At 38.4% G+C, this 27,760-nt stretch overlaps 1 protein-coding gene across 2 annotated transcripts; it reads left to right on the forward strand.

Annotated features, from left to right (window-relative positions):
* The first annotated feature begins 14,665 nt into the window (after positions 1-14,665).
* Positions 14,666-27,741, forward strand: glra2 (glycine receptor, alpha 2). 2 transcript variants are annotated; one of them, XM_051403446.1, is made up of 9 exons: positions 14,666-15,378; positions 16,038-16,159; positions 18,354-18,421; positions 20,390-20,613; positions 21,975-22,057; positions 22,150-22,287; positions 22,381-22,595; positions 24,407-24,556; positions 25,542-27,741. In XM_051403446.1, exons 1-9 carry the CDS (start codon positions 15,293-15,295, stop codon positions 25,824-25,826), a joined length of 1,371 nt encoding a protein of 456 aa, XP_051259406.1. In that variant the 5' UTR covers positions 14,666-15,292; the 3' UTR covers positions 25,827-27,741. The 2 variants fall into 2 exon arrangements, with proteins under 2 accessions (XP_051259406.1, XP_051259405.1); XM_051403445.1 differs by lacking the exon at positions 18,354-18,421 and adding an exon at positions 18,491-18,558 and having other exon boundaries at positions 14,667-15,378.
* The last annotated feature ends 19 nt before the right edge of the window (positions 27,742-27,760 follow it).

The following is a 27,760-nucleotide window of genomic DNA, read 5'->3' on the forward strand; positions in this document are numbered from 1 at the left end:
CAGTGTTTCTTGGGATATTCGTTATTTTGTTAAATAGCTTACAACAAAGGCAGTTGTGGCAGCATGGATATAGTATATACTGTGGGTCAGCAGCTAGTTTGCTATTCTGGAAATACTTTGTGAATAAACATTAACTCTTAGCAGACCATCCAGCACTTATTTATGCCCTGGACAGAGCTGTTTGGAGCTGTCACCCTACTGATTTATTGGGAGCTTGATTGGAGAAAACTAATATCTCAAATATCACATGTGAGAAACTTATTAGATACAGTTATTCTCAGTGTTTTTCTTACCCATGAGGCAATATACGGAGGTACAGCATCTCTTGAAGCATTATTTCTCTCTTCTAATTCATGTTGTGTTTCTAATTAAGAATAAGCACAGCGAAACAGGGATGATGATGACAGGGCAGTAGAGGCAAATTGAGGTAATCCTGCAGCGTCTAATTGCAAATAAAGAAAAGCTGTTGAAGAGCTGTACCAAACACAACAGCCGCCATGGTTACAAACCACTGAGAAAATGGCAGACACCGGGAATGGGCTCAAAATGAGAGGCGGTTTAAGGCGTACTCACAGTGAAGTTGGCATCAGATTGAACGCTACATGACTTGGTTGGACAATTCTGGCCTGCAGAGCGTTCTTTAATGTGTCAGCTCATAATGCAGTAGAGCAGAACTTGAAAGACAAAACTCTCTCTCACATATTGGTGAAGAAATAGCAAGAAAGAGTTACAACATTTTCCAGGAAATATGCAGTCCAGTATTGAATGTGCTAAAGGTAATTTACTTGATTACTTCTTTTTTTTCAAATACCTCTAAACAGATGTCTTAAAGAGACATTGTGTTGCTTATGAATGAAGACTGGCTGCAACTGATGATGATATAGTCTGTTAAAGAATCACTTCATCATCATCATCCATCATTTCTGACTTTCATGTTGAAGATAAGTTGAAGGGTTAGTTGCTCCTCAATGGTTTGGGAACATTCCTACCCCATAAAACCTTTCTTCTAAAAACTCTTGAACTAAACTTCTTTTTAACTAAATTGTTCATTGCAAAGTAAATAACTTAATAGAAAATGAAGGACAATGTGAATGTCAAATCAAATCCCTTTGAACTCAGAGAATACAATTGTTCGTAAGACTTTGACCTTGAAGTGAAGTGAACAACATATGAGGTTTAGTGTGGAATTAACATCTGGTTTAGTATTTGAGAAGAAGTGGAAAATAATGTTTCATTGCCATCTTAGGGAAAAATACAGAGGAAACATATTGTTTACCACTGCCCACAAAAGGCTATCAAAAGAGTTTAGTCTATTCAACTTGCCTATAAAACTAAATCCTGCTTACAAGTTAAAAACATATGCCACTTAGGGACAAAACATGTAATTGAGTCTTTTATCCAACATTTTTCTGCACTAATCCCCAACTGGACTGCGTTGATAATTTCTGATTATGTCAACTTTTATTGCATCTTAAAATTGGCCTCTCTTACAAAGTAATATCTCGATGGGGTTTAACAAAACAAATGTTTTGGCGGGGTTTTGCGGGTGTGTCAGTCTCTGCTGGAGGTTCTGCAAACACAACTCATCACCAGTGCTTTTCAGTCAAAACAGACTGTGGCGAAGCGGTGGTGGTGGTGACCGACTTCAGCAGGTCAAGGGGAGTGATGAACGTGTAAGCAGTGCTGAGCTCATGTAATTTATCGTCCCCAAGGCCCAAGGCAGAGGGCAGTCGCAAAAACAGCTCCACACACAGCTGGGGGCTGGGCAGGAAGTTACATCCAGGCTAGTTGTCTTCTCAAGCCCATGTGTTTAAGAGTGAAAAGAGTTGGGAGTGGCCATATTTGGAGGACTCAAACGAACAGACTTAACTCTGGGAATGGAAAAACAAGGAGCAACTATGCACACCCTTGTGACTCTGCCTCTAGAGATAATTGGGTTACTGCAGCTCTGTATATACAGGATGCTTCATGAAGAAACCAAGAAACATTCAGAGATAAAACATTTCATTCCTGCACATGTAAAACAAGGGGATAACAGAGATGGATAACAGAAAAAGAAGTTAGTTAATCCTGATCAGATACTCTCTCAAGCAAATATTGCCCCAATACTGATGTAAACTACTGCTGAATTTCTTGAACACTCCCATCATTTGTTGGCTGGCAGCAGTGGCCATGGGCAGGGACCACACTGCAGTGAATAATTCCCTCTAGCAGATCCAAGTTGTGTTTCAGGCTTCATTTTACAGGCTGTTTGAAACTGTTTCACTGACAAATGTGTTGTCTGAGAAGATCATCCTTTAAAAATGTTCTCCACTGTAACTGAACTGGACAAAGACAACTGCTTCAACACTAGTCTATACTATGCTGCCATCTAGTGGAATTTTATATGGTTGCCCTGAGGTGCAAAGTGCAACAAACAAACATATTTTCTTTCATATTTTCTTGTTCATATGCACTTCCGCCAGTGTTCGAACACAGCAAAATCTTCAAAAGTATTCAATTAATTACTGTTACATAAAAGAAAAGCGTGGCTTGCAGAAGACTGAAGAAATATCTGGCCCTGTTTCTTTTGGCTCATTCACTGCGTGAGAATATGCAGGTACAAAATCTTGCAAAATATGCAGCAGTAACTCACACATTAGTGAATATAAGATTGGCCCTTTTTCACAGAACACATTTGGACTTGTCACAGTAGGAAAAGCACAGATGTAAATAATAAAATGAAAAATGGCCGGATTACATTTAGCTGCTTCAGTTTCAGGCACCTGGTGCACTCACTGTAGCACTGTCATGACTTACTGGGACTTGAATAGAACCAAGTTATTAGTAACGTCTGTGCTTTTACTACAATAGTTTCATATTGGACTAAATGAGGGCTCCATCAGTGCTGCAGGTTCAGGGGAGTTTCTAATTCCTAAGCCCGTCCAAGAATATCAACAGTTTATCTTCCGAAACAGTCTCCATTCCTCAAAGGAAGGAATTTAGCGAGATCATGGAAAAGTTTCTAAACACAAATGCAGAGCCCATACACTCACAGAGGTCATGGAGCTGATCGGTGAGGATGTTCTCTGCAGTCATGCCAGGGTGAAGATGTTTGACCAGGAACACTACAGTATGACAGAAAACTGGTGTGGGGTGGAGCAGTAAACAGATTCCCTAATTAATATTCCCTAGTTCATTTTGATGAAGCTTTTTCTATTTCCCATTTTTTTTGTATATAATGATTTGATTTTGTTGCTTGTTTGAAGAGTTGTAAAATGGGTGAGTATGCACTATTGTTGAATATATTATTAGTACAGACCTCGTTTTTAGTTTTAGTTCAGTTGTTTTGTTAATAATCTCTTTGTGGGTGCTTATGTTGTTTGTTTTGTGAGTCATGTGTGACTTGGCTGCTGTAACGCTGCAATTTCCCAGAGGGATTAATAAAGTACTCTATCTATCTAAATATGGCTGTGCTCTCTGAAATTATTATGTGTTTTGTCGAATAATGTCTGTGCTTTGTACATCAAGGCCACTGTATTATTTGGGTAGTGTGGTGACATTTGTTATCACTCAATGACTCATAATTCATTATTTTTCCCATCATAATGCAGCACACCAGAGGTAAAGTGCAAGTTAAAGCTGTGGGGACAAATACACTATGAAACCAGACAAAGGTGTTATATTCACAAATTAATCAGAAGCTAACGTTTCTCCAGACAGAAATCCCTCATTTGTGTTCAACCCAGACACTCACCCACCCAACAGTCTCACTCATTAGTTGGTTTGGACCTGCCTTGACAGAAGAAGACGGCTGCATTTAATGGCTCATACAGCCTATACTGTCCATTTGTCAGCAGATTAGTAGACATTTTCAATTAACAGATGTGATTTTTCTTCATATCACAAATGTAGAAAGCCAAATTTCTCCAGAGGACTCCTGTTATGTTACTTGACAGATTAAGAAAGTGGTGGGCTCGAGTTTACCTGAGGGAAATTATCAACTCATTGGATGACAGGCGACTTATGTTGTTTGAATGGTATCACCTCCAAGCAGCTGCTCTCCTGTTGACTCTCCTGAGTGTGAAATTAAAGCATGTTGTGTGTGCATGTGTGTGTGTGTACTGTACATATCTGTCATTTCTGAACTCTTAAGATGTACATTTTTTTTTAATTATTAATCCAAGGCACAAGGAGCTGATTGCTGGATTGTAAAAAGAAAACTAGCTTGCATTTATTTCAACTTTTTGTCATGCGCTAATACTTTTCTGATATTTTCTTTGATATTTAACTTATTTTTGTCGGATAGTTTACTGATATTTTATAGATATTTTGGGTGATATTTAATTATATTTTGTTATATATATTTAACTCAGTTAAATAATAACTGAGTTAAATATAGTATAAATAGTAAAAAAGGGTTTACATTTTTTCTGATTTTTAGAATATTTTTGTAATTATTTAGGTATTTTAATACTCTTTTGGGGGGATATTTTATTAATATTAGTAAAATATCTGACAAAAAATAGCTAAATATACAACAGGAAATCAGGAAACTATCCAGTTAATATTAGTAAAACGGTAGTGCAGTACAGCCTCACATATATATTTGACAGCATATGTCTTGTTGATTCAAAAGTACAATATAAAAGAATATTTAGAATTTTTTTTTTTTTTTTTACGGAAATGTTCAGAACAGTACGCTTTATAAAAACAAAATAAAAGCAGACTGCATGCTATCAAAGAATGGCAAAATGTAGTGAAGGAAGTAATAGTTTTGACAGGATTTAGAAGGAAAGTGTTTTAAGTCTTTAATAATGTATTCCCTTAAGTATAATTACTTTTACATCTTCTATTATCACTGCAGATTCTTTTCTGTGTAACCTCTGTCAGTGAAACTGTGACAATTTGCCTCTCAATTCAAAAGAACGACCAGATGTTCTTATAGGGACGTATGCAGTCACCAAATCAATATGTGTATGGATCACCATCAATGTTCTGTAAACATCTATCTTCAAAACTATTACCATTCCCAAAGCCAATAATGTCAAATTGAATAGTAGCATCACTCAAGTTTTCTATTCAAGTAATGTATCATAGTGTCCATTTACAGGCTGATTACTCTCCACAAGCCTTAAACATAATTTCCCTGCCGTGTCTTTCCCAAACACAATCTCAATACTAATTAGAGATAAATGCATCTTCTCATATCTTATTCATTTGCAGGTTTGGTGACCTCCAAATGGTGATGTTTCAATGTGGTTTTGTACTTACTTCAACAAACAGGACATGATTTGCGGAGAAACCATTAGTACTTATTAAAGTTGCACATTAATACACCGCAGATTGTGGGCTCCTTGCATTGTTTCTGGTAATTACTTATTTGCCAAATGGATTGTATCTACATGCTCTCCCTGGTGCTTTTACAGTTTTTGTTCTTTGCTTTGAAAGAGCAGATGAGGCAAATGGTATAGTGAGAACTGGCGGGGTCCGCCACTTTTATGTGAGTGTGACATAGACAAACCCATTACATTAGAAAGCTTTTTTTCTTCATTTGATCACATTAAATCAATTTAACTTAACACTATCTACATGCTCTCCAATTTTGCTATATATACTGTTTATGTTGATGTTACTGTTTATGGATTCTTGCCTGCAGCTCCTCTCTATTAAGGGAAATTGGGCTTTTATATCGTGAACATAATGGTAAATCGTCTTTAGCTGACCTGGTAATAGCAGGCATTCATTACTATTTTCAATTATTTAACCAATGACTCACTGAAGCTTTTGAATGTTGCGCTCATTTTAGAGTCTGGCACATTGGACCATTTTGACCCAAATTTCTTTGCTTTAGATACGGCAATTTTACATTTGGGACTTTCTAAAAAGCTAATTATCTTATTTTACTTCTCATGTTCCCCCCATGCCCCATTTTTTTGCATCAGAAAATAGATTGTCAGGATGTTTGCACCTGTGCATCATTAAATACTGGTGGATTTTCTACTCACAGCACACACTATACAAAGAGAGAGGAACGTGGCTGGGCTCTTCTCGCTGACAGAGGCCAGTAGAGTGTCATTATTTTCTCTGGAGGCTGTGTTTCATTAGAAAACAGACCCATCAGACTGCCAGCGGGGAACGAGTTCATCACTGAGCCTCACCCACATTGATCCACACTCAGTACAGCAACAGAATGAGAAATACAAACCTCTGATGTATGTGTGTTTTTGTGTTTTATCACAGCTTCTCAGACAAAAGTTTTCTGTTTTAAGTCAAAACTGTGGCGACATACTTGTATCAATTAGCTTTATTTCACAGCATTACCTAACGTTGGGCAGTTACTGGCGTGGTATTTCACCATCCAGTTCACCAGTCCTCCTTTCACACTCCATGTCTTCTCAGAGCTTTGTGGGGAAAAGTCAGTTTTTTAGGTCAGTGCTCTCGTTCTTTCTGTGTAGCCCTTTTAGGACCACGAAAGCCACAGAGGGGAGATGTGCTGCTCTCAGGCAAAGCATCTCTCACGACACCATCAGTTGCACTGTGATCAAGATGTTCTCTCTGTGTGTGCTCCCAACAGCTGAGTCTCAGCCCATAGCTCTGGAAGACTTGGGAAAAAGTGTAAATATAGGATTTAAAACTGTGTCAACGTACAACATTAACTATCCCCTTCAGACAATTAGAATACTAGTTGGAATAATCATTGTTTCTAATATGGTTTTCCCACAAAAAGGCTTACTTTGTTAAAAATACTGAAAAGCCATTTATTCCTTCTCCCTTGTTGAAAAATCCTGAATATGCAAATATTGTTTATTATAAAAGTTTAACCACTGGACACTCGATGCACACTGTGCATACATCATTCTGCACAGAGTGAATGAAGACGATTGGTCTTGTTCTTTAATCCATCCTTAATCTCATCTAATTCTGCATTATAATTTAATTTAGCCTCAACTACTGCAATATTGGTTGGGCTGCTACATATCCATCATATCTTACCAAGAGGTTTCTGAGAATGATTTTCCATTCTGAATGACGAGATTTATTTAGAAAATACTCATAGATCTCCATAGATAAGGCAAATGTTTTTCATACATGCTTATTTAAATACATGAATTGCTAGCTAAATCTGTTACATTTCGTGTACATAAAGTCGTACAACAAAGCATGCATCCATTATCAAATTTAGATGTTCACAATTATGGAATACATTGAACATATCACTGAAATCGTTATCGGTTTTGCCAGCCTTTAGGACACAGTGAAAGATATTTCTCTTTCCATTTTGAAACTTATGGATGGTTCTTTGGTTGTATAAATTTACTTATGGGTTTGTTTCTTTCTGTCTGTCTTTTCTTTTACTACTGTTTACCTGTGTGTGTTGTGTATATAGAAACTGTTTGTGCAAACCATTTCTCATTTTGTTTTGTTGTTCCCTTGTTTGGTTTGTACTGCACTGTAATTACTGTCTTTTTTATATCTGTGTTTGGCTTTGTATTACTGTTGAAATAAACCAAACTAAACTAAAACTAACCAGCAAAGGTCAAACATCCTAGTGAAATAACAACAAGAACAACATATTTTTGAGTGCCTGCTACAGTTTTCCATTGTTTGCTTTGTCTTGTGCTTTGTTCAAACAAAGTGAGGAAAGAAGACACATTATTTATTGTATAAATTTAATTCAGTGCTTCTTTAAAATTCATAATGTGAGTTTTTGTATTATTATTTTTAAAAACCTGTCTGACCTTTCTATGTCTTCTTCTTCATCTGCTTAAGACTATTGACTGATGCTAAATTAAACTGTGTCTGATTGTTTCTCTCTAGCTTGATGAGAACAGCTGCACCAGATCAATATATCCATTTGTAAAGTAAAATCTAATTGGAAATTGTTGCCCATTTGCGACTGCTCTCAGACACAGAAGCAGACCCACTAGCAGGCAGGCAGGCAGAGCCAAAGGGTGCTTTTGGCAAAAACCAGATAAGAGTCGTTTGTTATCTGCCTCATAATGAGAAATCAAACAGATTCCTCTGCTTATGTGAATCCCTCTTCCCGAATATATTGGCAGCGTTTAATTGTGTTCACCAGCTGAAACCCTCTCAGCTTTTGAGGTTTCATTCGTCATCAGAGAAATACAGCTGCTCCAATCCGCTTATCAATGTGTGTCTCGGTGATGTTTCCATGGAAACTGTGTTTACTGCCCCACAGTGTTCTAAAAATGGTTCCAAAGTGATAACGGTGGTGCCAGACTAGTGAAAGCAGTGTAAAGATGTGATGGACAGTGACAATGATTGACACTGTAACAAGTAAAATGTAATTGTATGAATCATTGCATATGTTCTTTATGCGCAAATGTTCAAAATCTTCTTACTTAAGGTGTCATATTGTTGTGGCTTTGCCCATTTCAGTATTTGTGTTTATTTAAAGCTTTTAGAAAAGGGTGAATTAAAAATATTTTCCCCCTCTGCATGCTGTATTCTTTTTTTTTCCTTCTTCCCACCGCTCTCCATAAGTCTCGCTGGCTGCTCTAGAGAGGTGTTGAATATGTCAGTTGAGCACAATTTAGATAGGGCAAATTAGAAATTGAGGTTGACCTTGTGGCAATCTATGCTCAGTGTGGAGTAGAAATAGTGGAATTAAAAGGGCTAACTAATGTCATTATTTCTCTTTCTTCTTCTAATAATATGGGTTTTTGTTGGCACGTCACCCAAAACTGGACACCTCGAGATATTTCCTTTTATGCCATCAGAAGATCTTTTGTGAGTTTGATTATGTGTCTGCTTCTACAGCTGTGACAGCGGCCTCCTCATTTCAGCCTACTGATTTTTCTCCATTGGGGCTTTCACTTGAAGGTGAAGGACATGATTGAAAATTTCAAGCAAATTTGCTCTTTCAAAAGATGTAAGAACATAAATAAACCACTTTTATCCACAATTATTTAGTCATTATCTACTGTATTGTATTAATTCTCAATACTATATTATCATAGTAGTTCTTTTCTCACTCTGTGAATGCTCTCAGATGTCTTTTGAAGAAGACAATTATTAACTCCCTTAGATGGAGGAGACAGTTACGGCCCTGTTCCCATGGCAATCAGCTTGGAGGAAATAACTTTGCATTCATCAAGTTTGAAGTAGGATTTGACTATCACTGGGGGAAAGTTGGGTTTCAGTAAAGCTCAGATATCTTGTTTAATCATTACATTGTGATCAGTGTGAAGGAACTTTTTGACTGAACTTACACAGTATACATCTTGATGGTAGGGATTTATTTTGTTTCCATTTGATAATGAGATTCATTAGTGTGCTCGGTAGCTAATTAAACTTCTCCTGCATACTTAAATCTGTGATCGGTTTTCTTTAAATGTTTAATTTGTTACAAAGCAGAACTGCTGGAAAATGAAAGAATACTGTGTCTGGTCATTCGACTCTGTATGATAAAAAAAAAAGAATAAATTCAGGCAACGTTTGACTTAATGAAAGCGGAGCTGTTCCAAAGACACTTATAAGATCTTGAAGCTGTCAGGTATGGTACTCTGACCATCTCTCGCCAGATGATCTGACAGCTCCACATCGTGTCCACCACCCAACTAGAACCAAAGTCTTTTTATTGCAAAATGAGATCTGCACCATTTTACTGTAAAATATTTTACACTGTGATGAAGTGAGTGCCTCAAAATGTACTTTCTCTCACTAATTCTACTGTAGCTAATTAATGGCTTTTTGTTACACAGTAGCAACATCCAAAAGAGTCTAAATCTGTTCATTTTTTATGTTTGTGAGCATTTTACATTAATCACATTGGTGCCCCCTTATTAATAGTCTATAATTAACTAGTAGCATCAGTTTTTAATAAATTATTCATATTTTGCAGATCAGTTATAAGCCACTGATAAGAGAAATGTTTGGTTTGCACATTTTTGGGGATTTTAGTTAATTATTTATTAACCATTAATAAAGCCATTAGTTACAACCTATAAAGACATTAAAAAGGGTGACGTATAAGAAAGTAGAAGCATTTTATTCCAATATAGATGTGGCATTTTGGATCAAATGTTTAAGGTTTGGTAATGGTAGGAGTGACACTGTGTAGCTGTAATGTAATATTCAAACATCTTCACCCTTTTAGTAAAAACAGCATCTCATGTTTTGTGCATGTTTTGGCATTATAAACATCAACCAGTCATGGCACTAGCTGTATGCTTTACACTGTATCTCACATCTTTTGCTGGAGGAGGAGCGGAGAAGATGAAGATATACTGACATGATTTATGGATTGCATCATCCATAAATGAGCTCAACATTAAGATGTCTTCAGTATCTTGTACATTATTCGTAAAGTCAGTCAATAGTGGTACATTTGAATAAGACAGCGTGGCTCTGTTTCAGAAGGACCTATGGTACAAACTGATTTGACACTTTCATTAAAATTGTACAAATTAAACTATCAGTTTAGTTCAAGGATCTTGTTTTATTTGTATATTTTTCACACTATGTTAAAGAAGCAGTTCAGCCTCTGAAGTCTTTTCCAAAAATTCAGAATTTAAGGTGTGAGCTACAATGGGATCGCTGATAACATTATAGCACTCATCCGTGTAAATGACATAGAACATTATTCATGAGAAATGTAACATCTGAATTCTGAAAAATGAACAAAAATAAAAGTATGCTGTTTTGAGGCAGACTTTTGGGTTTGAAAGGAATTATTAACTCAAGAATGACAACATGCTAGAAACTAGTCAGATTCATGATGAGAAATCTGATAAAGTTTTAAAAGAAAAATTCAAAGTAAGTACAGTTGTGGTGGCACAGCTGTGAATATAGTAAACCTTCAATATGTTCTGACACTTTAAAGCAAACCAAATGTGATGAGTAGGAGAAGAGACATGGCAAGTGTCCATTCAAGAAGACACTGATGCTTGATAATAGAGAACAGTGTTTCTGTGTACTGCCAGCCATCTTTTACTTCAGGATGACACACAAAGCAGCTAAGCTCACAAGCTAAACATGTAATGCTTTACCTGTAGGTGCTATATTTTAGTTTAAATGCCCCACTGAGGCTGAAAACAACATAGATAATCCTCCCTCGTACAGTATGTTACTTACTTCTACAGAACTGGATACATTTTGAGTCTGACAGTCACTCATCTTTAATGTGTTCTTCCACGTGACAGACTGCATGCTAATCACTTCTATGTTTGTGCAAGCACATCATGTCTTGTATTCTAACAGTGAGCCTTTGACATATACCTGCACATACTCCGCTATATGACAACAGACAACAATCATAACGCTCCCTGCTTCTCCTGACAGAGATGTTGCAACCAGCTGAGTTTAACAGTATTCCCTGCCACAGGCATTTTGCAACCACGGTTTAAAAATGGTCACATTAGGGTGGAATATCAACACACATTAATATTCAACACAAGACTCTGCATATAAGAGATTAGTTTCCCCATAAATATCTAAAAAAGCCAGGGAAAAGGCTCTGCCGCTCTGCCAGTGTCCCTCTTGTGGGTAATTGGTCCTATAACATACATCTAAGCAGCTCTAAAAGGAAAGAAAACTGATGTAAACCAGTTCTGCGATCGAAATTGCATTCAATCTTCAATCTATTCTTGCATCACTTTGACAGCTGCACAACTCCAGTGACAACGCTCAACGAGACAAGCCTGCGAGCTAGAAATAGATAAATTGTGAGCCAGTGTCAACATGAGCAGACATTGGCCAGGAAAAAAGTATGTGTGTATGTGTGCTGTTTAGGGTTTGGGTGACTGCACAGAAACTGGAACTCAGGGGAGACATCCTAACACGCAGATCTGGGGGTAAACATGACGGATTCAGAGTTCAGTTGAAGAGCCATTGCTTGACAAACTGCACGCGGTCTTGAGTGTTCGATATGATGTATACGTCTTGTAAAAGTGATTTTATTCAGCTGTTTGGATGTGCAGAGACAGAGTGACTGTGGAGCGTGTATGGGGGTCTAGACTGGGGGATCAGCAGGTTTTCAGTGCTCAGTGATGGAGAAAGGCTCTGCGGCTGTCAGGTTGCTCCCACTGATGAAGGAAAGCTGTGATTGACAGATGAGTCTTAGTGAAGACCAACATTGCTCTCTTCACTTGGCCAGAAGAATAACATGGCCCAAGGAGCAACATCCTCACAGGCATTTAGGCTGTTCATTCACCCGTGGTTCACATGACTCTGTAGCTCCTATACTATATACATAGAGAGCACATTTGTCCATGTATCTGTGTTGCGGCCAGGATGTGTGTATACTCTGAACATGTTTATCAGTCTCTTGTATGCCACAAGGCCCTCAAAATAGCTTCATTTTGCTATGACAGAGAGATTATGATAAGTGTGTTGGGTGTTGTGGCACTAGAGAATTCACAAATCCTTCCTTCTCTTCAAGAATCCACTCATTAAATCCTTTGCCCTCCTCCTCCGGCATGTTGCGTTGTCTCATCAAAATAGCTCCCACCACAGTTACTTCTCTGTATCCCTGCTAGGCCCCGGGATCAGCTCCATGAGTTGAATTATAGAGCGAAAAAGTCATTAAGTGGGATAAAGATACAAGGAATCGATGGAGCAATAGATACTCTGCAGCTCTCAATTGTCTCCAGTCCAGTGCACATGAGCATCGGGGTGGTAAAGCCTGCTTGTTGTTTCCAGGTGAGCTCACCAGCCAGTCCACAACTCCTCAGTTATTGAGGTGGATCAATGACAACATCCACACGCTACATGGAGCAGGTTCCTGCTTCAACCCTGTTCTACTTAAACAACAACTCTGTGTACAAATGTTACTGTAGGCTAAACTGATATGTGTATTATTTTGGGGTGTAATATTATAACAGAGAGATTACAATAGATTTCATTTTAAAGTTATAAATTGAGCAGCAAATCCCTTTAGACAACACAATAAACCAGATGATGTAAAACCCTTAATTCCCCATAGAATACAGACAGAAGAATCTTTGTTGTGTGTGGGCAGCTTTAAAATAGCGCCTTCGCCTGTCTTGAGTCTATAATTTTAATGGCTGTGTGGAAACTGCTAGATAAATGAGCCAGACAGACAGTTCTAGTCAAAAGGATTGCTCTGTTTTATCCTCTCCTTCTCACAGAGAGATAGAGAGAGCCACACTACATCTCTCTCTCCCCTTAATGACACGCAGATTTGACTTGTTCTCCTTTAATTATGTGACCCACCTGGCCCGACGTCTTTTCCTTATGGAAACTAATGGCCAATTGAAGCCCTGGTTGGTTGTCATTACATAGATACAGCCTACTGCAGCTGTCTCAGAGATGGGGAATAAATGACTTGAGTGCAAAGAGAATTTTGGCCCTTACCAGTAGGAAATGTATTCATTAAAGCAACTTCACAAAAAAAAATCTGGTTTTATAGATGTTATTTCTGCCTTGGATCAGGCACAGTGACATTTAGAGTCATCCACATGAATCTGGACGATGTGCTGCTTATTGTGACACTTGCAATGCAAAGCTTAAATTAGTTTGTTTCCCAAACGAACTATGGCTATACAGCAGCTATGTGCCTGCTGGTATATAATTCATAAGGCATTCAGTATTCATGGAGTCCAATGCACATGACATCTGATAACACCACAATGTTAAATCCCCAGACCAGACCAAGCCATACATTCCCAACCACAATGTGACACTCGTAATATGGACTTCAGCATTAAAAGTGGAGGAGGATCAGAACACAGGATGACTGGTCCTCAGGCTGAGACCGGCCAAAATGATCTGGAAACTGGTCAGTAACCAAGTGTCAGACTAAAGTGTAATATGGCCCCAAGCATGTCGCAGCATTGAGGCATGTGATGGGCTGTGAATAATCTCACAACATGATGCCCTTGGTCGGCCTGATGTGAATGAAATACCTCCTTTTTTTCTCACTAAAGTTTAGCTGTTTCCTCCACAGCACATGCCTGTGTGTTCATGTGGAATGAGTCATTCATGCCTGTGGTCCATGAAGCCCCACAGCCCACTCACATCATCACACTGCCAGGTCCTCATGCAGCCTCTGTATCAATACCAAGAGCGTATATACATATATATTGAATAGTAATGACTGAATCAGTGTGGTGGCCTACTGAACCTCTGTACCGCCACCCTTGGGCTTTAGCCAGCCTGTAGTAGTATATTTCCTGCCGTCTCCGTCTGTGTCTCTGTCAGTCAGTCAGCTCTCTTCCGTCTCGCTCTGGGAGGCCAACCTTTCAGCATTTCCAATGATGTGCCTCGGAAATCTGTTTCCAGGGCAACCGGGGTACCAAATACTCTCCCAGCGGCTTCTCGCTGGTGCGTCCTTTGTTTACACTTTTCATATCTCTGTGAGGATGCAGGTTGCTCTAAAACAGACAAGGATGGGAAACAAAACCAAATAAAAAAAGCAAACTGCGTACGTAAAAATACAGTCAATGATGATGTCGGAGAAACCCAGTCAATAGGATGTTGTACGCGCACAGTATACATTTCCAGTATACATTTCCATTTCCTCTGAATTGCATCCATGTATGTCATTACTAGTGTATGTTTTATGTCACATTTTCAGTAGAGGATATAGATTGACATTAGACTCCTCATATTATCCATATAATTTCTTCTGGGCTACTTAATTACTCCAGTGAAGAGCATGAAACGTTCCTAAAGCCAGTTGATCCTGATGCGCAGCTGCGCGCGCTCTCCCGAGACACAAAGCTGTAACATTTAAAACTGACACCGTCCGTTATGTAACAGCCACTGAACACAATGTTTGGATGTGTTTCTCATGATTACCCCCCTCGTTTATCGCACTTATTTGAAAACCAACTCACGTTCAGCACTTTTAAGCCCCTCGCGCTTGCGCGTAACGGAACCGGGAGCTGTCCAAGTGCTGAAATGAGAAAAGGCGTTCCACTCCCATTCCTCAACAGAGGACGGTCCTCCACCTGCGGAAGATTTCACTTCATAAGTAACAACACAGGCCAGCGGGGGTTTTCTTCGTAGAGCGAGCTGTGAGATCTGAGCCAGCGAACAAGCAGAAAGCTTCCAGCTCATGCGTTTTGGAGTTTTCACCCTCTCGGCGTCTGCCCACAGGACTGATGTTTCTTCACACATCCGCTCCGAGAAATCTGTTTTTGGGAGTCAGAGTTTCATGAAACTAAACTATGATCTGTGGCTGCGTTGGGGAATGTCTCCTGTATTTTTGTGTGACACAAGAACACCCAAACGCCCACGACTTGGTCAAGAAGCGAGCGGCACCCCTATTTGGATTATGTGTTTGACCAATGTAAACATATGGAAGAAATAAAAAAGTGAGCACATGGGAAAACCACCAGGAATGAATCGCGCCTTTATTAAGGTTTTGGCAGCTTTATTTACATACTTCATGGAGACAAACAACTTCAGGTAGGCCGATTTATTTACCAAATTATTATAGATAGTATGTCAAATTATATCTCCCTTCTAAAGTTATCGAAATTATACAATTCATTCAAGTAAATGTGGGCTTAACGAAAAAAAGAATATGAATTGGGCAGTGACTTCTTTCTGCACAGACTAAGTTGGTAATTGCTTGAGTGCTGCTGTGATTAGGATTGACGAGAGTTATTTTCAACTGTTTGATTACCATTTGGTCCCTAGAATATTCTTAAAATATGGACATTTACGCACGCAAGGATATTATTTTTGTATTCTTCTGTAGCACCATAACAATATTCCGACAATGTTTCATGTGAAATTACAGCATGCTGTGATGTTTGTGTAGTAATCTGGCATGATGTGACAGAAATATAGCTCTTTCCCGTCAAAAAGAGATGCCCACGACGTCGAAATCACACAAGATTCGTCTGATACGTGTGTGTTCTCTGTAACGCGTAGTTTCCCTGTGCTTGCCCATCTCTCCCAGGCAGCTGCTAGGCGACAGATAAGGTTTAACTCCTGCTTTTCAGCCAAGACTTCTGTCTGATAAAGTGATTTTTTTTTCTCGCTGTGTGTGTGTGTGTGTGTGTGTGTGTGTGTGTGTGTGTGTGTGTGTGTGTGTGTGTGTGTGTGTGTGTGTGTTTCAGAGTTGTGGATGCCAAGGAGCACGATTCCAGATCATCCTCCAACATGTCTCCATCAGACTTTCTGGACTCACTCATGGGTCGCACGTCCGGGTATGATGCACGAATAAGACCGAATTTTAAAGGTTTGTTTATCACTGTCTATTTGAAATCTTCACGCACCACCCTTTACAGTCTTTACCTAAGACCATATAAACACCGTCTTTTTTCAACATATGATGCACATGGAGTTTTTTTGCCTGCAGAATACAGTATCCACCCCCCCAAGCATTACATTTTATCTGTAAACACACCAGACTTTGACATTATTCCTTATCTGGGGATCCACTGACTGTTATCTGATGCCGATACTGTGCTGTCAGTCCTTTGATAAGAACAATCAATCACTTCACTTGACAGAAATATGGTTGTCCTGAATTGAATAAAATCATAAACTAACCTCTCATTGCAACACTGCATGCTTGTTTTCATTTGGTGAAACGATGTGTCCATTAACAAATAATTTAAAGAAAAGAAGAAGGGAAAAAAAGGCCCTTAAATGTCACAGTCACAGTTTCAGACAGGGATCCCACCATGACAGGCCAAATGATGGATGGTGCCCCCGTGGCAAGGCTGCAGGCTACTGACTTCCTCTGTTGCTGCTGCTGTGATTCTGGGGACAGACACAGCGTCTGTCACTGGAGCAGAGCTGAGTGAGGAAGAAGCCTGGCCCGCTGGGGCTCAGGCCCACTCCAGGCTGGGTCAGGTGGGCTGGGATTTGTTGGGGTTTGGGGATTCCAGTGGTGGAAGCAGCCAAACAGTGTAGCACTGATCGGCAGGATTCAGAAACACATGTCCCTGATCCTTTCCTCTCCATCTGAGAGGAATGTTGACAAGATTGCTGAGATGGACTTAAGATGGGAGGAGGACAGCCTGTTTAAGATTGTGAAGGCAACTGTGAAGGCAACTGTTTCTGGCTAATAAAGAGAGGATGAGCATAAAGGCATGAAGATTTTAATGTTGCTGGTTAAATTGTATTGTATTGTATTGTATTGTATACTATTCTCTTTGTATTTCAAGGCAGATAAAACTCCCTATCTCGCACACAATCCAGCATCTTATAGCTAGAAAACAAACACTTTGAACCCAGTGTGATGTAAACAGATGATTTCGGTTGCGAACCTGCTAGTCATACTTTGAAGAGAGCGTTGAACTGTATTTCTGAAGGCTGACCTAGATTCCCTTGCTGAGTTTGTTGTGAGGAGGAACTGCTTTATTTTTCTGCCTCTGCTGTTAAATGTAGCTACCTGACAACAAACTGAGGCAAATATTAATACCAGATGCCATGCAATATTGATGAGGAAAGCATGGGGGAAGGGCACTGGGAAGGGCTTACAACTTCACTCATCAGATAGAGAAAAAAATATTTGCTGTGACTGATGATAAAACCTGCCACGCCTGATTGAGGTTTCATTTCCGGTCACTTTGTGAAGTTAGATGGCACCACTGATTAGAGCATGCTGGGTACTTTTTACTCACAGTTTTGGATAAAAAGGACATTTGATACTGGAGCCATCAAAGTAGTGTAGGGCTGCAACTGATGAGTATTTTCATTATTGAATTCAGTAATTGTTTGATGGTACAAAACATATCAGAAATATAAAAATAACTGTCCACTACAATTTCAAAATGCTTGTTTTTTCCAACCAACAGTCCAAAATCTGAAGATGTTTAGCTGCAAATCATAATTGATTATCAAAACAGTCCATTTTTCGGTTATTTGGCTAATCATTGCAGCTCTAACTTACTGTTTGTGTGTGCATGCAGTTGTCTGTGTGTTCATGCATCCTCCACTGAATTAATAAAGACAGGATGTAGAAAAAAAAACATTTCCATATCTACAAAGGATCACCATACAAGAGATTTTTACATAATTCTAAAGATTATAGCAAGCTGACACAGTTTGATGTCTTTACAGATTGTTATATTTAGCTTGAATGTAATTGCGTTCTAACAACATTCAGTAAAATCTAAAAAAAAACATCATTACAAAGCCCAACATCTTCTCTCATGTTTTAAGTGATCTTTTGCATCTGATTAAAACAAAGCATGCAACATGTCACCATCCACTCCTGGAGCTCCTATAAAATAATGAGAAAAAAAAAAGAAAAGCAGTGCTTGTTGGTATTAATGCATGTTGACACACACGGTAAAACAGCAGCTTGTGCACCAACAGACCCAAATTTCCTGATGAAACATCTTTGCTGCTCCAAGCCCAGTCTTCCTCGATAATATGGTTTAAGGCTTTTTCCTGTCATTCCTTGTCATTGCATTTCACAGGTCCCCCCGTAAACGTTACATGCAATATTTTTATCAACAGTTTCGGCTCTGTCACAGAGACAACCATGGTGAGTTCCTCTGGCATTTTGGCTGATTTCTACAATGTGTCAATGTGTTATCTATCCCTCAACCTGCAGGTCCACCAGTTAATGTTACCTGCAACATATTTATCAACAGCTTTGGTTCTATTGCAGAAACTACAATGGTGAGTTGAGCGTTGACCCCTGCTCAAAGACTCATCCTGTTTTTTACTTGCCTAATCTACTTGTTTTTATAAACATTTATCACTGCTGTGTCTACATATTCACAAAAAGACTTTGTTTTTGCCATCAAAGAGTCTATTGGCGGGTCCATGAGGCACAGAGACACACATACTGTATAAATGAGGAATTAGTTCTCTGGATATCCAAATAAGTATTGGTTTCTGCGCTTACACACAAGTAAGTTCAGGATTAATAATTCATACAATAGATCCCAAACAGTAAGTCACTTAGAGTGCAGCCAGTATGTGGGCGGGGGGCTGGGGCTCTCAACCAAGCTGATCTACAATGTGTAAAGGCATCTGACTGCCAAAGGGGTAAAAATATAAAACCTGTGAGGATGCATTGAAACTCATCATGATCAAAGGATTCATAATGAGTGATAAAACCTACTTAGATCATGAATGAAGGATGTTAATTTGTGCAGGAGCTGGAGCTCACAAGATTGCCAGGGAATTACACAGCTTTAGACATGCATGCAAATATTTGGAACCGCCAATATGCTGATGAAATGTCAAACAACATAAGGGTCTCTCATCATCATGACATATCAATTACTCTGAGCAACTGAGCTTTGTGGCGCTCAGTTTACTACTAACTGCACTGTCAGAGTTTCCCTCATCTTATAAATCCATCATTAGCTTATATAATGGCTCCTACAAAATCATGACAAAATAAGAAAAGTTATTGTAAGATCACTGTTTGTAAATGCAACATGCAATAATTGATAATCATCAAACTGGCCATGTAAACATGTTATAAAGGCACCTAGATGATAGTACTGTGGGATGATTTTGATTTTGAAATTCTTTTTTCATTCATCACCCATCTTATAATTTGTCGTATGTTGTTATTTATATTACAGGACTGTAAAATGTGTTGTATTATCACAACTGTTATGTAATGTAATGTAATTTAAAGAATTGGACTAGATAGATCTAACAAGAAATCAGTGATGGAAGAAGTATTAAAATCCTTCATGTTAGTAAAAGTAAAAAAGTATTAGCAGCTAGATGTATATCAAAAGTAAAAGTACTCACTATGAAGAATGGCCCCTTCCAGAGCATTATTATGTCTACTATATACTATTATATAGTCATTACTAATATATACTCTACTGACAAACTACAACATTAAAATGTACTTTAGTGGTAAAAACAGAATCATATGATATTATATAATAATATAACACTGTGAAAGGGCCCCTTTCACAGTGTGCATAATGCATGATACTTTTACTTTTCATACCTGAAGTACATTTTTCAGATTTCTTTTTATATATTTCTTTAAGTAAAGGATCTGAGTACTTCTTCCACTACTGATTATTGTGTAAACATAATTTTCATGTTAAATGTTGGTCGAAGAGGAGATTATTTTAACTTGTTTGTATGCTATTTTTTAAGCTGATCATATAGTTTTATGTAAAATCTTAATGAGAAAGAGTACAATATTTATATAGCTATACTCAACATAAGCACATATATCTCAGAATTGTGCTTTGGTACAGTGCTTGAGTAAATGTACTTAGTTACATTGTACCACTCAAGAGATAACATGTGATTTGATATAGATTGGCATTAATTATCTTTTAATCTAGGATAGACTCATTTTTGTGCATTACAATAACCATAAAGGATATATAATGGTATCAATGCAGTCTTTCTATTTACCTCGTGAAAAGAAAGGATGTATTAAATATAAAATTCTGTATTTACGTTTCTCATAACCCCAATCACTGCACTACAAAATATGCAAAGCCACTTGTCATCTCTGCAGGATTACAGAGTGAACATCTTCCTGCGACAGAAGTGGAATGACCCTCGGCTGGCGTATAGTAAATACCCAGATTCCTCCCTCGATCTGGACCCATCCATGTTGGACTCCATATGGAAGCCCGACCTCTTCTTTGCCAATGAGAAAGGAGCCAACTTCCATGACGTCACCACAGACAACAAGCTGCTGCGGATCTTCAAGGATGGGACTGTCCTCTACAGTATCAGGTATCAGTGCTGGACGTGTTGTTTAACATAATTAAAGATAACTCAATAATTAAAAATAGAGCTTCACACTAGAGGTGAATTAAAAAATAAATAAAAATATATATATTAATATGCAAAAGTAGCTAAAATATTACTGGTTCTAGCTTTTCAAATGTGAATATATGCCGGTTTAGTTTGTCTTCTATGATGGTAAACTGAAAAAATCTTTGGGGTTTGGACAACACCAAACCAGATATTTTATGACATCAACATGAGTTATTTTTTGACTGCTGGCAGTCCACAGGCCAAATAATAGTGAAAATAATAAGTAATCATGAAAACAATTGTTAGTTGCAGCCCTACAGTTTGCACCATTTGCCACTGTAGGCCTGTAGTTGGGGCAGGAATCAGCTCTGAGTGAAAAATGTTACTGTAGAGAACCAAAAGCTCTGATGCATAGATCACCCAAGGACATGTTCACTTATTGCTTTTCTTACATTTGCTCTCAAAACATCAAAGAATGTCAATCTAAAATATACAGTTTTAAATGGATTTTATCTCATTATGATCACTCCTTTGAAAAGGCATAATTCACTGAACTACAGTACATCCCCATGTGCAATGTAAATTTTCAATAAAGGAACACTGATTGCAAAGGAGAAAGCTAATCTCAGGGGCATTGTTGAGAATCCGAAGAGAAGATAAAAATGTGAATCCTTCTTTCTGTTGGCCTCTCCACATGCAGAATTTCTGTCCTCCATAAAAGCTTTGCAAAAGACTGAAACATGCAACCCAGTCAGAATGAATGACATTTTAAAGGTCCAACATTTTAGCAAAACTCAGTACAAGATATGATAATATGTTTCATTTCATTTCAATACAACCTTCACTCACACACATCATTCAATTCTCTCTGCGATGATGCGATCTAAAGCAGATCGATTTTGAGTCCATTTAGAGAGCAGCTCAAGGCTGAGCGGTGCTCAGGTGTGGAGGCAGAGTGGGTCAACAGTAGAGATGAAAGGTGGATAGCCACTCTCTCCATTCATGAAAGAAATGACAGAGTGAGGGGACTGTGGACCACAATGCATCACAGAGACAATAAGTTGCAGTAATGAAAGTGTGATAGGAACCTGCTGAAGGGAATCCTACATGATACTGTGTGTCAGAGGCTATCACACAAGAAAAAGAAGCACAAAACACAGAGATTACCAAAAAAAGCCCAACTGTATTTCATTTTTCAAGCAAATTATTTTCAATTCTTGTGTCAACCCTCTACTTTAAGTCTTAATAAATATATTTATTTCCAAATCAAATAACATACACTCATTGGTGTAGTTCGTTCACTATATCTTACTGTGTGAATTTGTCTCACTCCATAGGTTGACTCTCATTCTGTCATGCCCAATGGATCTGAAGAACTTTCCGATGGATGTCCAAACTTGTACAATGCAGCTGGAAAGTTGTAAGCATTTACTCTCTCTCTGTTTTGTCGCTGCACTCTCTAAAGTGAGTATCTACTCTATACCTACATTTTCTATTCTTTTCCATCTCCAGTTGGCTACACCATGAATGACCTGATCTTCGAGTGGCTGGAGAAAGGTGCAGTTCAGGTGTCAGACGGGCTCACGCTGCCGCAGTTTATCATGAGGGAAGAGAAGGAGCTTGGCTACTGTACAAAACACTACAACACTGGTCAGAGGACACACAACCATATGCTGTTTATATTTCACGCAGCTAACACTTCTCCTGGTTTGAACTGCATTGGTGTTTTTTGCTGTTGAACAGGTAAATTCACCTGTATAGAAGTTAAATTTCATCTGGAGCGACAGATGGGATACTACCTGATCCAGATGTACATTCCGTCCCTCCTAATCGTCATCCTCTCATGGGTGTCTTTTTGGATCAATATGGATGCGGCTCCTGCCAGAGTGGCGCTGGGCATCACCACTGTGCTTACCATGACCACCCAAAGCTCCGGCTCCAGAGCTTCTCTTCCAAAGGTAATCCTCATTTAGTTGTCTCAGCAGTTTCAGTGTTAAATTTGCAGGTCTAATTGTATATCTTAAGGTCTCAATCATGCAAATTCCTGTATTGCATAGACATACATATTGCAAAGAGACAGATATAAAGAGAATGCACCAATGATGGTATGCATTTGCAAGCCCATGATTGCAAAAGAAAGCAAAAGAAAGCAAAAGAAAGGAATTAAGGCACTTTGTAAATGGTGAAATCAAGTTCGGCTTCTTGCTCACGTGGCTGGTGTTATGTTGTTACAGGTTGATGATGTTCTGTGTGTACAGTTTTAAACAAACTAATTGAGTGTGAGATTTATTGAGAGACATCTTTACCCATTCTTTAGTTAAGTAAAATAAAAAAACAAATGGTGCAAGTCAGGAGTTAAACCTGGGTAAAAAAGTAAATCTGTGCACATTTTTAACATGTTGTTTCTACCTTCCACCTTCATGTACTAATTTCATTGCTGGAAAACATATCTACACATACACATACGCACATTTTAAGACATTTCAAAAAGGTTGCAGGAGACTTAACTGATAAGAGAAAAAAAACATTTAAATGAAGCCTTAAGATAATTAGAGATGTATGATACTATGCATTGATTGATTATAAGGCCTTTAGTATAGCTAAAGTCCCAACTGGATTTTAACTGCATGATATAGCAGCAATATTTTGCAGTCATTTCAGACAGAGAACAGATTTATAACCCTGTTGATTTGTTGACGACAAATCAACAATATAAACAAGAAGACCATGAAAGAGCCAGAAATGAATTAATTGAGTGAAAAGATAGTTCACTGCTGACTGTTTGAAGTACTTGGAAAGAGACAGTTTTCACAGTTCACTGTTTTTTCACAGTTTCTTTCAAATATTCTTGAAAGCCACTGTATTACTCCAGCGGATAAGAATCACATAATTTCAGAGATAATTCAACCATAACTGTGCAGCTCTTTTAACCTTATTAGCGCAATTCACAGCATTCAACTTTTTGTAACAGCAATGAAAATGTTGTCATCTTAAGCGTGTGTACATTACTGACAGCACTGGTAGTCTGTGGTAGCTTATTTCCAATCAGGGCAATTTTCCATACACATTGTGTGAAGGGTACTACAGGCACTGAGAGTCAGATCTCGACGATCAATCACTCTCCATTCATCAGTCTGCACATGAGCACCAGAGATTCTTACATAAAAGACACGTATACTGATAAATATTTAAAGAGAAGCCTTTGAGAACCTTGATTCAAGAAAACAATAACTCAATATGCCTTAAGTGCCCGCAGAAAGCTGAGTTGTTTTCTCTACATGCTAATCAGCTGTCATAAAGTTAGGTGGTCACACTGATGAGCCGTAAAGGCTTTCAACTTCATCCTCAAGTTCTCAAAGGAAACAGATCAAAACCAGTACTAAAGGCACAAACTAATACTATAGTTGTCCCTCTGTTAGTAATTAAGGCAGCAATTATATCCCACTGTTTATGGCTGTGCAGTTACTGATATTACGGGCAGCTCTGATACATTTGTTAGCAAACATTACCTCTAATTACAGTCATTTAGAAGTGAACTGACATAATGAGCAAGATAAATAAAGGGGGGAAAGAAAATAAAGATGCAGCTGCAGATCACCAGGTAGATAGATCTAAAAATCAAAATGAATACAGAAAGGTAAAAAAAAAAAAAAATCAGTATCTCAAGTCAGTATCTTAAGTCAAAGCACAAATTCATACTGCATTTGAGCTGTTATCTGATGCTGTCACCTTGGATGATCTAACAAAATAAATCTGTTTTCTCTCCCAGGTCTCTTACGTGAAAGCCATTGATATCTGGATGGCTGTGTGTCTGCTCTTTGTATTTGCTGCATTGCTAGAATATGCTGGGGTTAATTTTGTCTCCAGGCAACAGAAAGAGTTCCTTCGCCTGAGGCGAAGACAAAGGAGGAATCACAAGGTAGGCTTTCAAAGTCTTTACAAGGTTGCTGTTTGGTTATCAAACTTTTTAGCCACACTAGTGGTGTGCCTCTAAGGATATGTCAGTTGGTCAGCTGCCAATATCTTGGCTACTATTGGATGGATTGACATTACATTTTGTACACACATATTACTCAAAGGATTAATAATGACTGTGGTGAGCCTTTGACTTTTCCTCTAGCGCCATAACCAAGTAAAGGTTTTCACTTATGCAGTGAAATCTACTGGATGAATTGGCACAGAATGTGGCACGGACATTCATGGTTCCCAAACAATGTAGGCCTTAAAAACAGTGTTTTTAAGTTACATATCAATTGAATGGATTACCTTAAAATTCAGTGCAAAAACTCATGTACCCCTTAGGGTGAATTATCAAGTCAAGTGCCTTAAAGGGTTTTACAATCTGTGCAGCATAACACAATGATTATCCTTAGACTTACTTTATGTTTACTGCTAATTAACAAATGTTAGCACACCTGGGAAACATCGTAAACATATCTGCTAAATATTCTCCGGAACAAACTGCATGACGATATCAGATGTATTACAACTGAGCTGTTTTTTAAAAGCAAGCTTAAGGCCCACCTGTTCTCTCAGACGTATGGTCAACTAGGGCCTCCGGCTTTCTGCCTGTCTACCTGGCATTTGTTGGTGGGTATGTTTATATACCCATGGTTGTAGACTCTTGTTGGGATATTATAGCATAACATTATTATTTGCCTGAAATAAGATTCATCCCCTAAGCAGGACTTTCTAAATGGTTTATCATTAGTGCATCAGGTTATCTTCTTCAATTTAAAAGTGTTTGTAATAGCGCTCAGTTAATGTTCATGTAAGTTCACTGTGCTTCAGCAACACTGAGCCAATGGCCATTGAGAAGTAAAGCAGACAATTTAAACTGAATTCTTTGTGAGTGAGTTCATTTTGTCCACATGTGCATGTGTGTTTTTTTTTTTTTTTTTCAGGATGATGATATGCGTGAAGGGCGCTTTAATTTTGCTGGCTACAATATGAGTCAGTGTCTGCCAACGAAGGATGGCTCAGCTGTTAAGAACGCTGCTCCAGCTCCAAACCCTCAACCATCAGTCCCCAAAGACATAGACACCATGAGGAAGAAGTTTGTGGACAGAGCCAAGAGGATAGACACTATCTCCAGGGCTGCCTTTCCTCTGGCGTTCCTCATCTTCAACGTCTTCTACTGGGTCACCTACAAGATCATCAGGCACGAAGACATCCACTTCAAAAAGTAAAGACATTGACAAAAAACATTTATTTTTCATTTCTCAGATTGAGAAATGCTTGGAAAGCGGAGTGCAGTGAGATGGGAGACATTGAGAGGCACCATGGGGACGATGGTGGTGTTCTTTCAGGGATAATGTATAATGTTCATGCCTCATACAGTAATGCTCATGTTCTGATAACGTGAACAGCTCTTGAGACACAGATGTTTTTTTGTTGTTGTTGTACTGCTGCATAATATTTCATGACAAATCTGGGAAAAGGGTTTTAACTCAAGGCTTAGTAACATGCTGGAGAAGACGGACCAAAATATTTTTGAATCAATCCTGCCTCGATGTCAAACAAGGAACAAAGAAACATTCCATTTGGATTTGTAACTGTAAGGTAGCTTAGTCCGACCCGCAAAGACTTTTTGTGATTGCAAAAAGGGTATTTCTTATCAAGGATGTTTAGGACTGTTTTATATTGTACTATTGTCACGACACTATCTGTCTGTTTATACAGAACAAAGCAGCAAACATATAAAATGTACAGGCAGAAAGCACATACAGATGCATCCTTTGGACATTAAGTAGCAGTACGTTTCAGGCATGAGCGCGAACAAAGCAGATGAAAAACGGGAATTGGATACTGCATTTTTATGAAATACCTGAGGCCTTAGATATCAAAGATTTGGTGAGATGAAGTGCTCTGCTTCTCTATTTTTTCAAGCATCTCCTCTTGTTTAGTGGTCTATCAGAGCCGAATGCACCGTTTGATCTTTTTTACCTGTGGCCAAACATCCAAAGGTACTCCTTGTCGTTTCCTTTCTCTCTAAGTGTATTATAAATCATATTCATAGACAACTGATGTCACTTAAAATCAGTGTAAGTTTATTCAGATGTTATAAAAGTCACACACATTTTACTTTTTATTCTAAAATAATTTATTAAATAAACTGTCATATATTTCACAGGCTTGGTTCATATAAGTATAACAGACAAAGTGAGAAGTGTATAGGTAAGCCTACAAACTGTGAACATGCACTGCATTACTAAATGTTGTTATATGCCCATCCACATGAATTCATTTATATTCCAGGTAAATACTCCAGGTATCTTAGATATGGTTTTAGAGTTTGAGAGTATGTTTTTGTAGATTTAGCCTGATGAAATATTTATTGTAATGGAGGGAAGGTTATGTTTATTAAAAAAATAGCTTTCTGTATACTTCTTCCATATGCTGTTGACTGTTTCCTTTCACTTGCTGTGTTTGTTGCTGGATGGTGGCATATGTTTAATGATGGATTCAACAGTGAAGGACAGATCTGCATAACATTTTCGGTACAGAGCAGCTAATGGTCTGTGAACTCCTGATATACTGTGGTGAAGAACTCCTTTCTTGAATGCTATTCCTAAATAAAAAGATTATTTACTGGTCTGTACATCAATACAATTGACTGTGCACCATATTTACTTTACTTGAACTTCTCCTGTCATGTATAAGGTGAAAAATGGCTCTGTTTTATATCTTCATGTATTTGTTGATGAGATTACACTCAATATTGCTTTCTTCTTATGTAAGAAATGAAGAGACGGATGCCTTTCAGAAAGATAAAAATAAGTGACAAAATAAGGCACGAACGCATGAAAATGCTTTTTGCACCCGGTTGCAGATCAGATCAAAGAAAGTGACAAACAGGGTCTCATCGAGCCCAAAGGGTGATGACACACGCCATGGATCGCTGGGTGGCCTGGGGTGACAAAGATATGATCTGACAGTGGGTTTCCATTATTGCATGATAATGGACACACTGTAGTGTAGAGATTCCAACAGCTGGGTCTTACCTACCAGTTGAATGGAAAATACTGGTGTAGCATTCACAGACAAAGATAGGACAATTGTATTCAATATATACAGGCAAATAAAGATGCTTCTTAAACTGTTTCCACCTGTTGTTACTGCA

Source organism: Dicentrarchus labrax, unplaced genomic scaffold (assembly GCF_905237075.1).
Source record: "Dicentrarchus labrax unplaced genomic scaffold, dlabrax2021, whole genome shotgun sequence".
Lineage (NCBI taxonomy): Eukaryota > Metazoa > Chordata > Actinopteri > Moronidae > Dicentrarchus > Dicentrarchus labrax.

Bases quoted from the DNA above. Each gene is read 5' to 3' on its own strand.
- glra2 (XM_051403446.1), top strand. From the start codon at position 15,293: ATGGGAAAACCACCAGGAATGAATCGCGCCTTTATTAAGGTTTTGGCA. The intron at 16,160-18,353 runs GTTTGTTTATCA...TGCATTTCACAG, and splicing joins AATAAGACCGAATTTTAAAG to GTCCCCCCGTAAACGTTACA. The intron at 22,596-24,406 runs GTAATCCTCATT...TTTCTCTCCCAG, and splicing joins CCAGAGCTTCTCTTCCAAAG to GTCTCTTACGTGAAAGCCAT.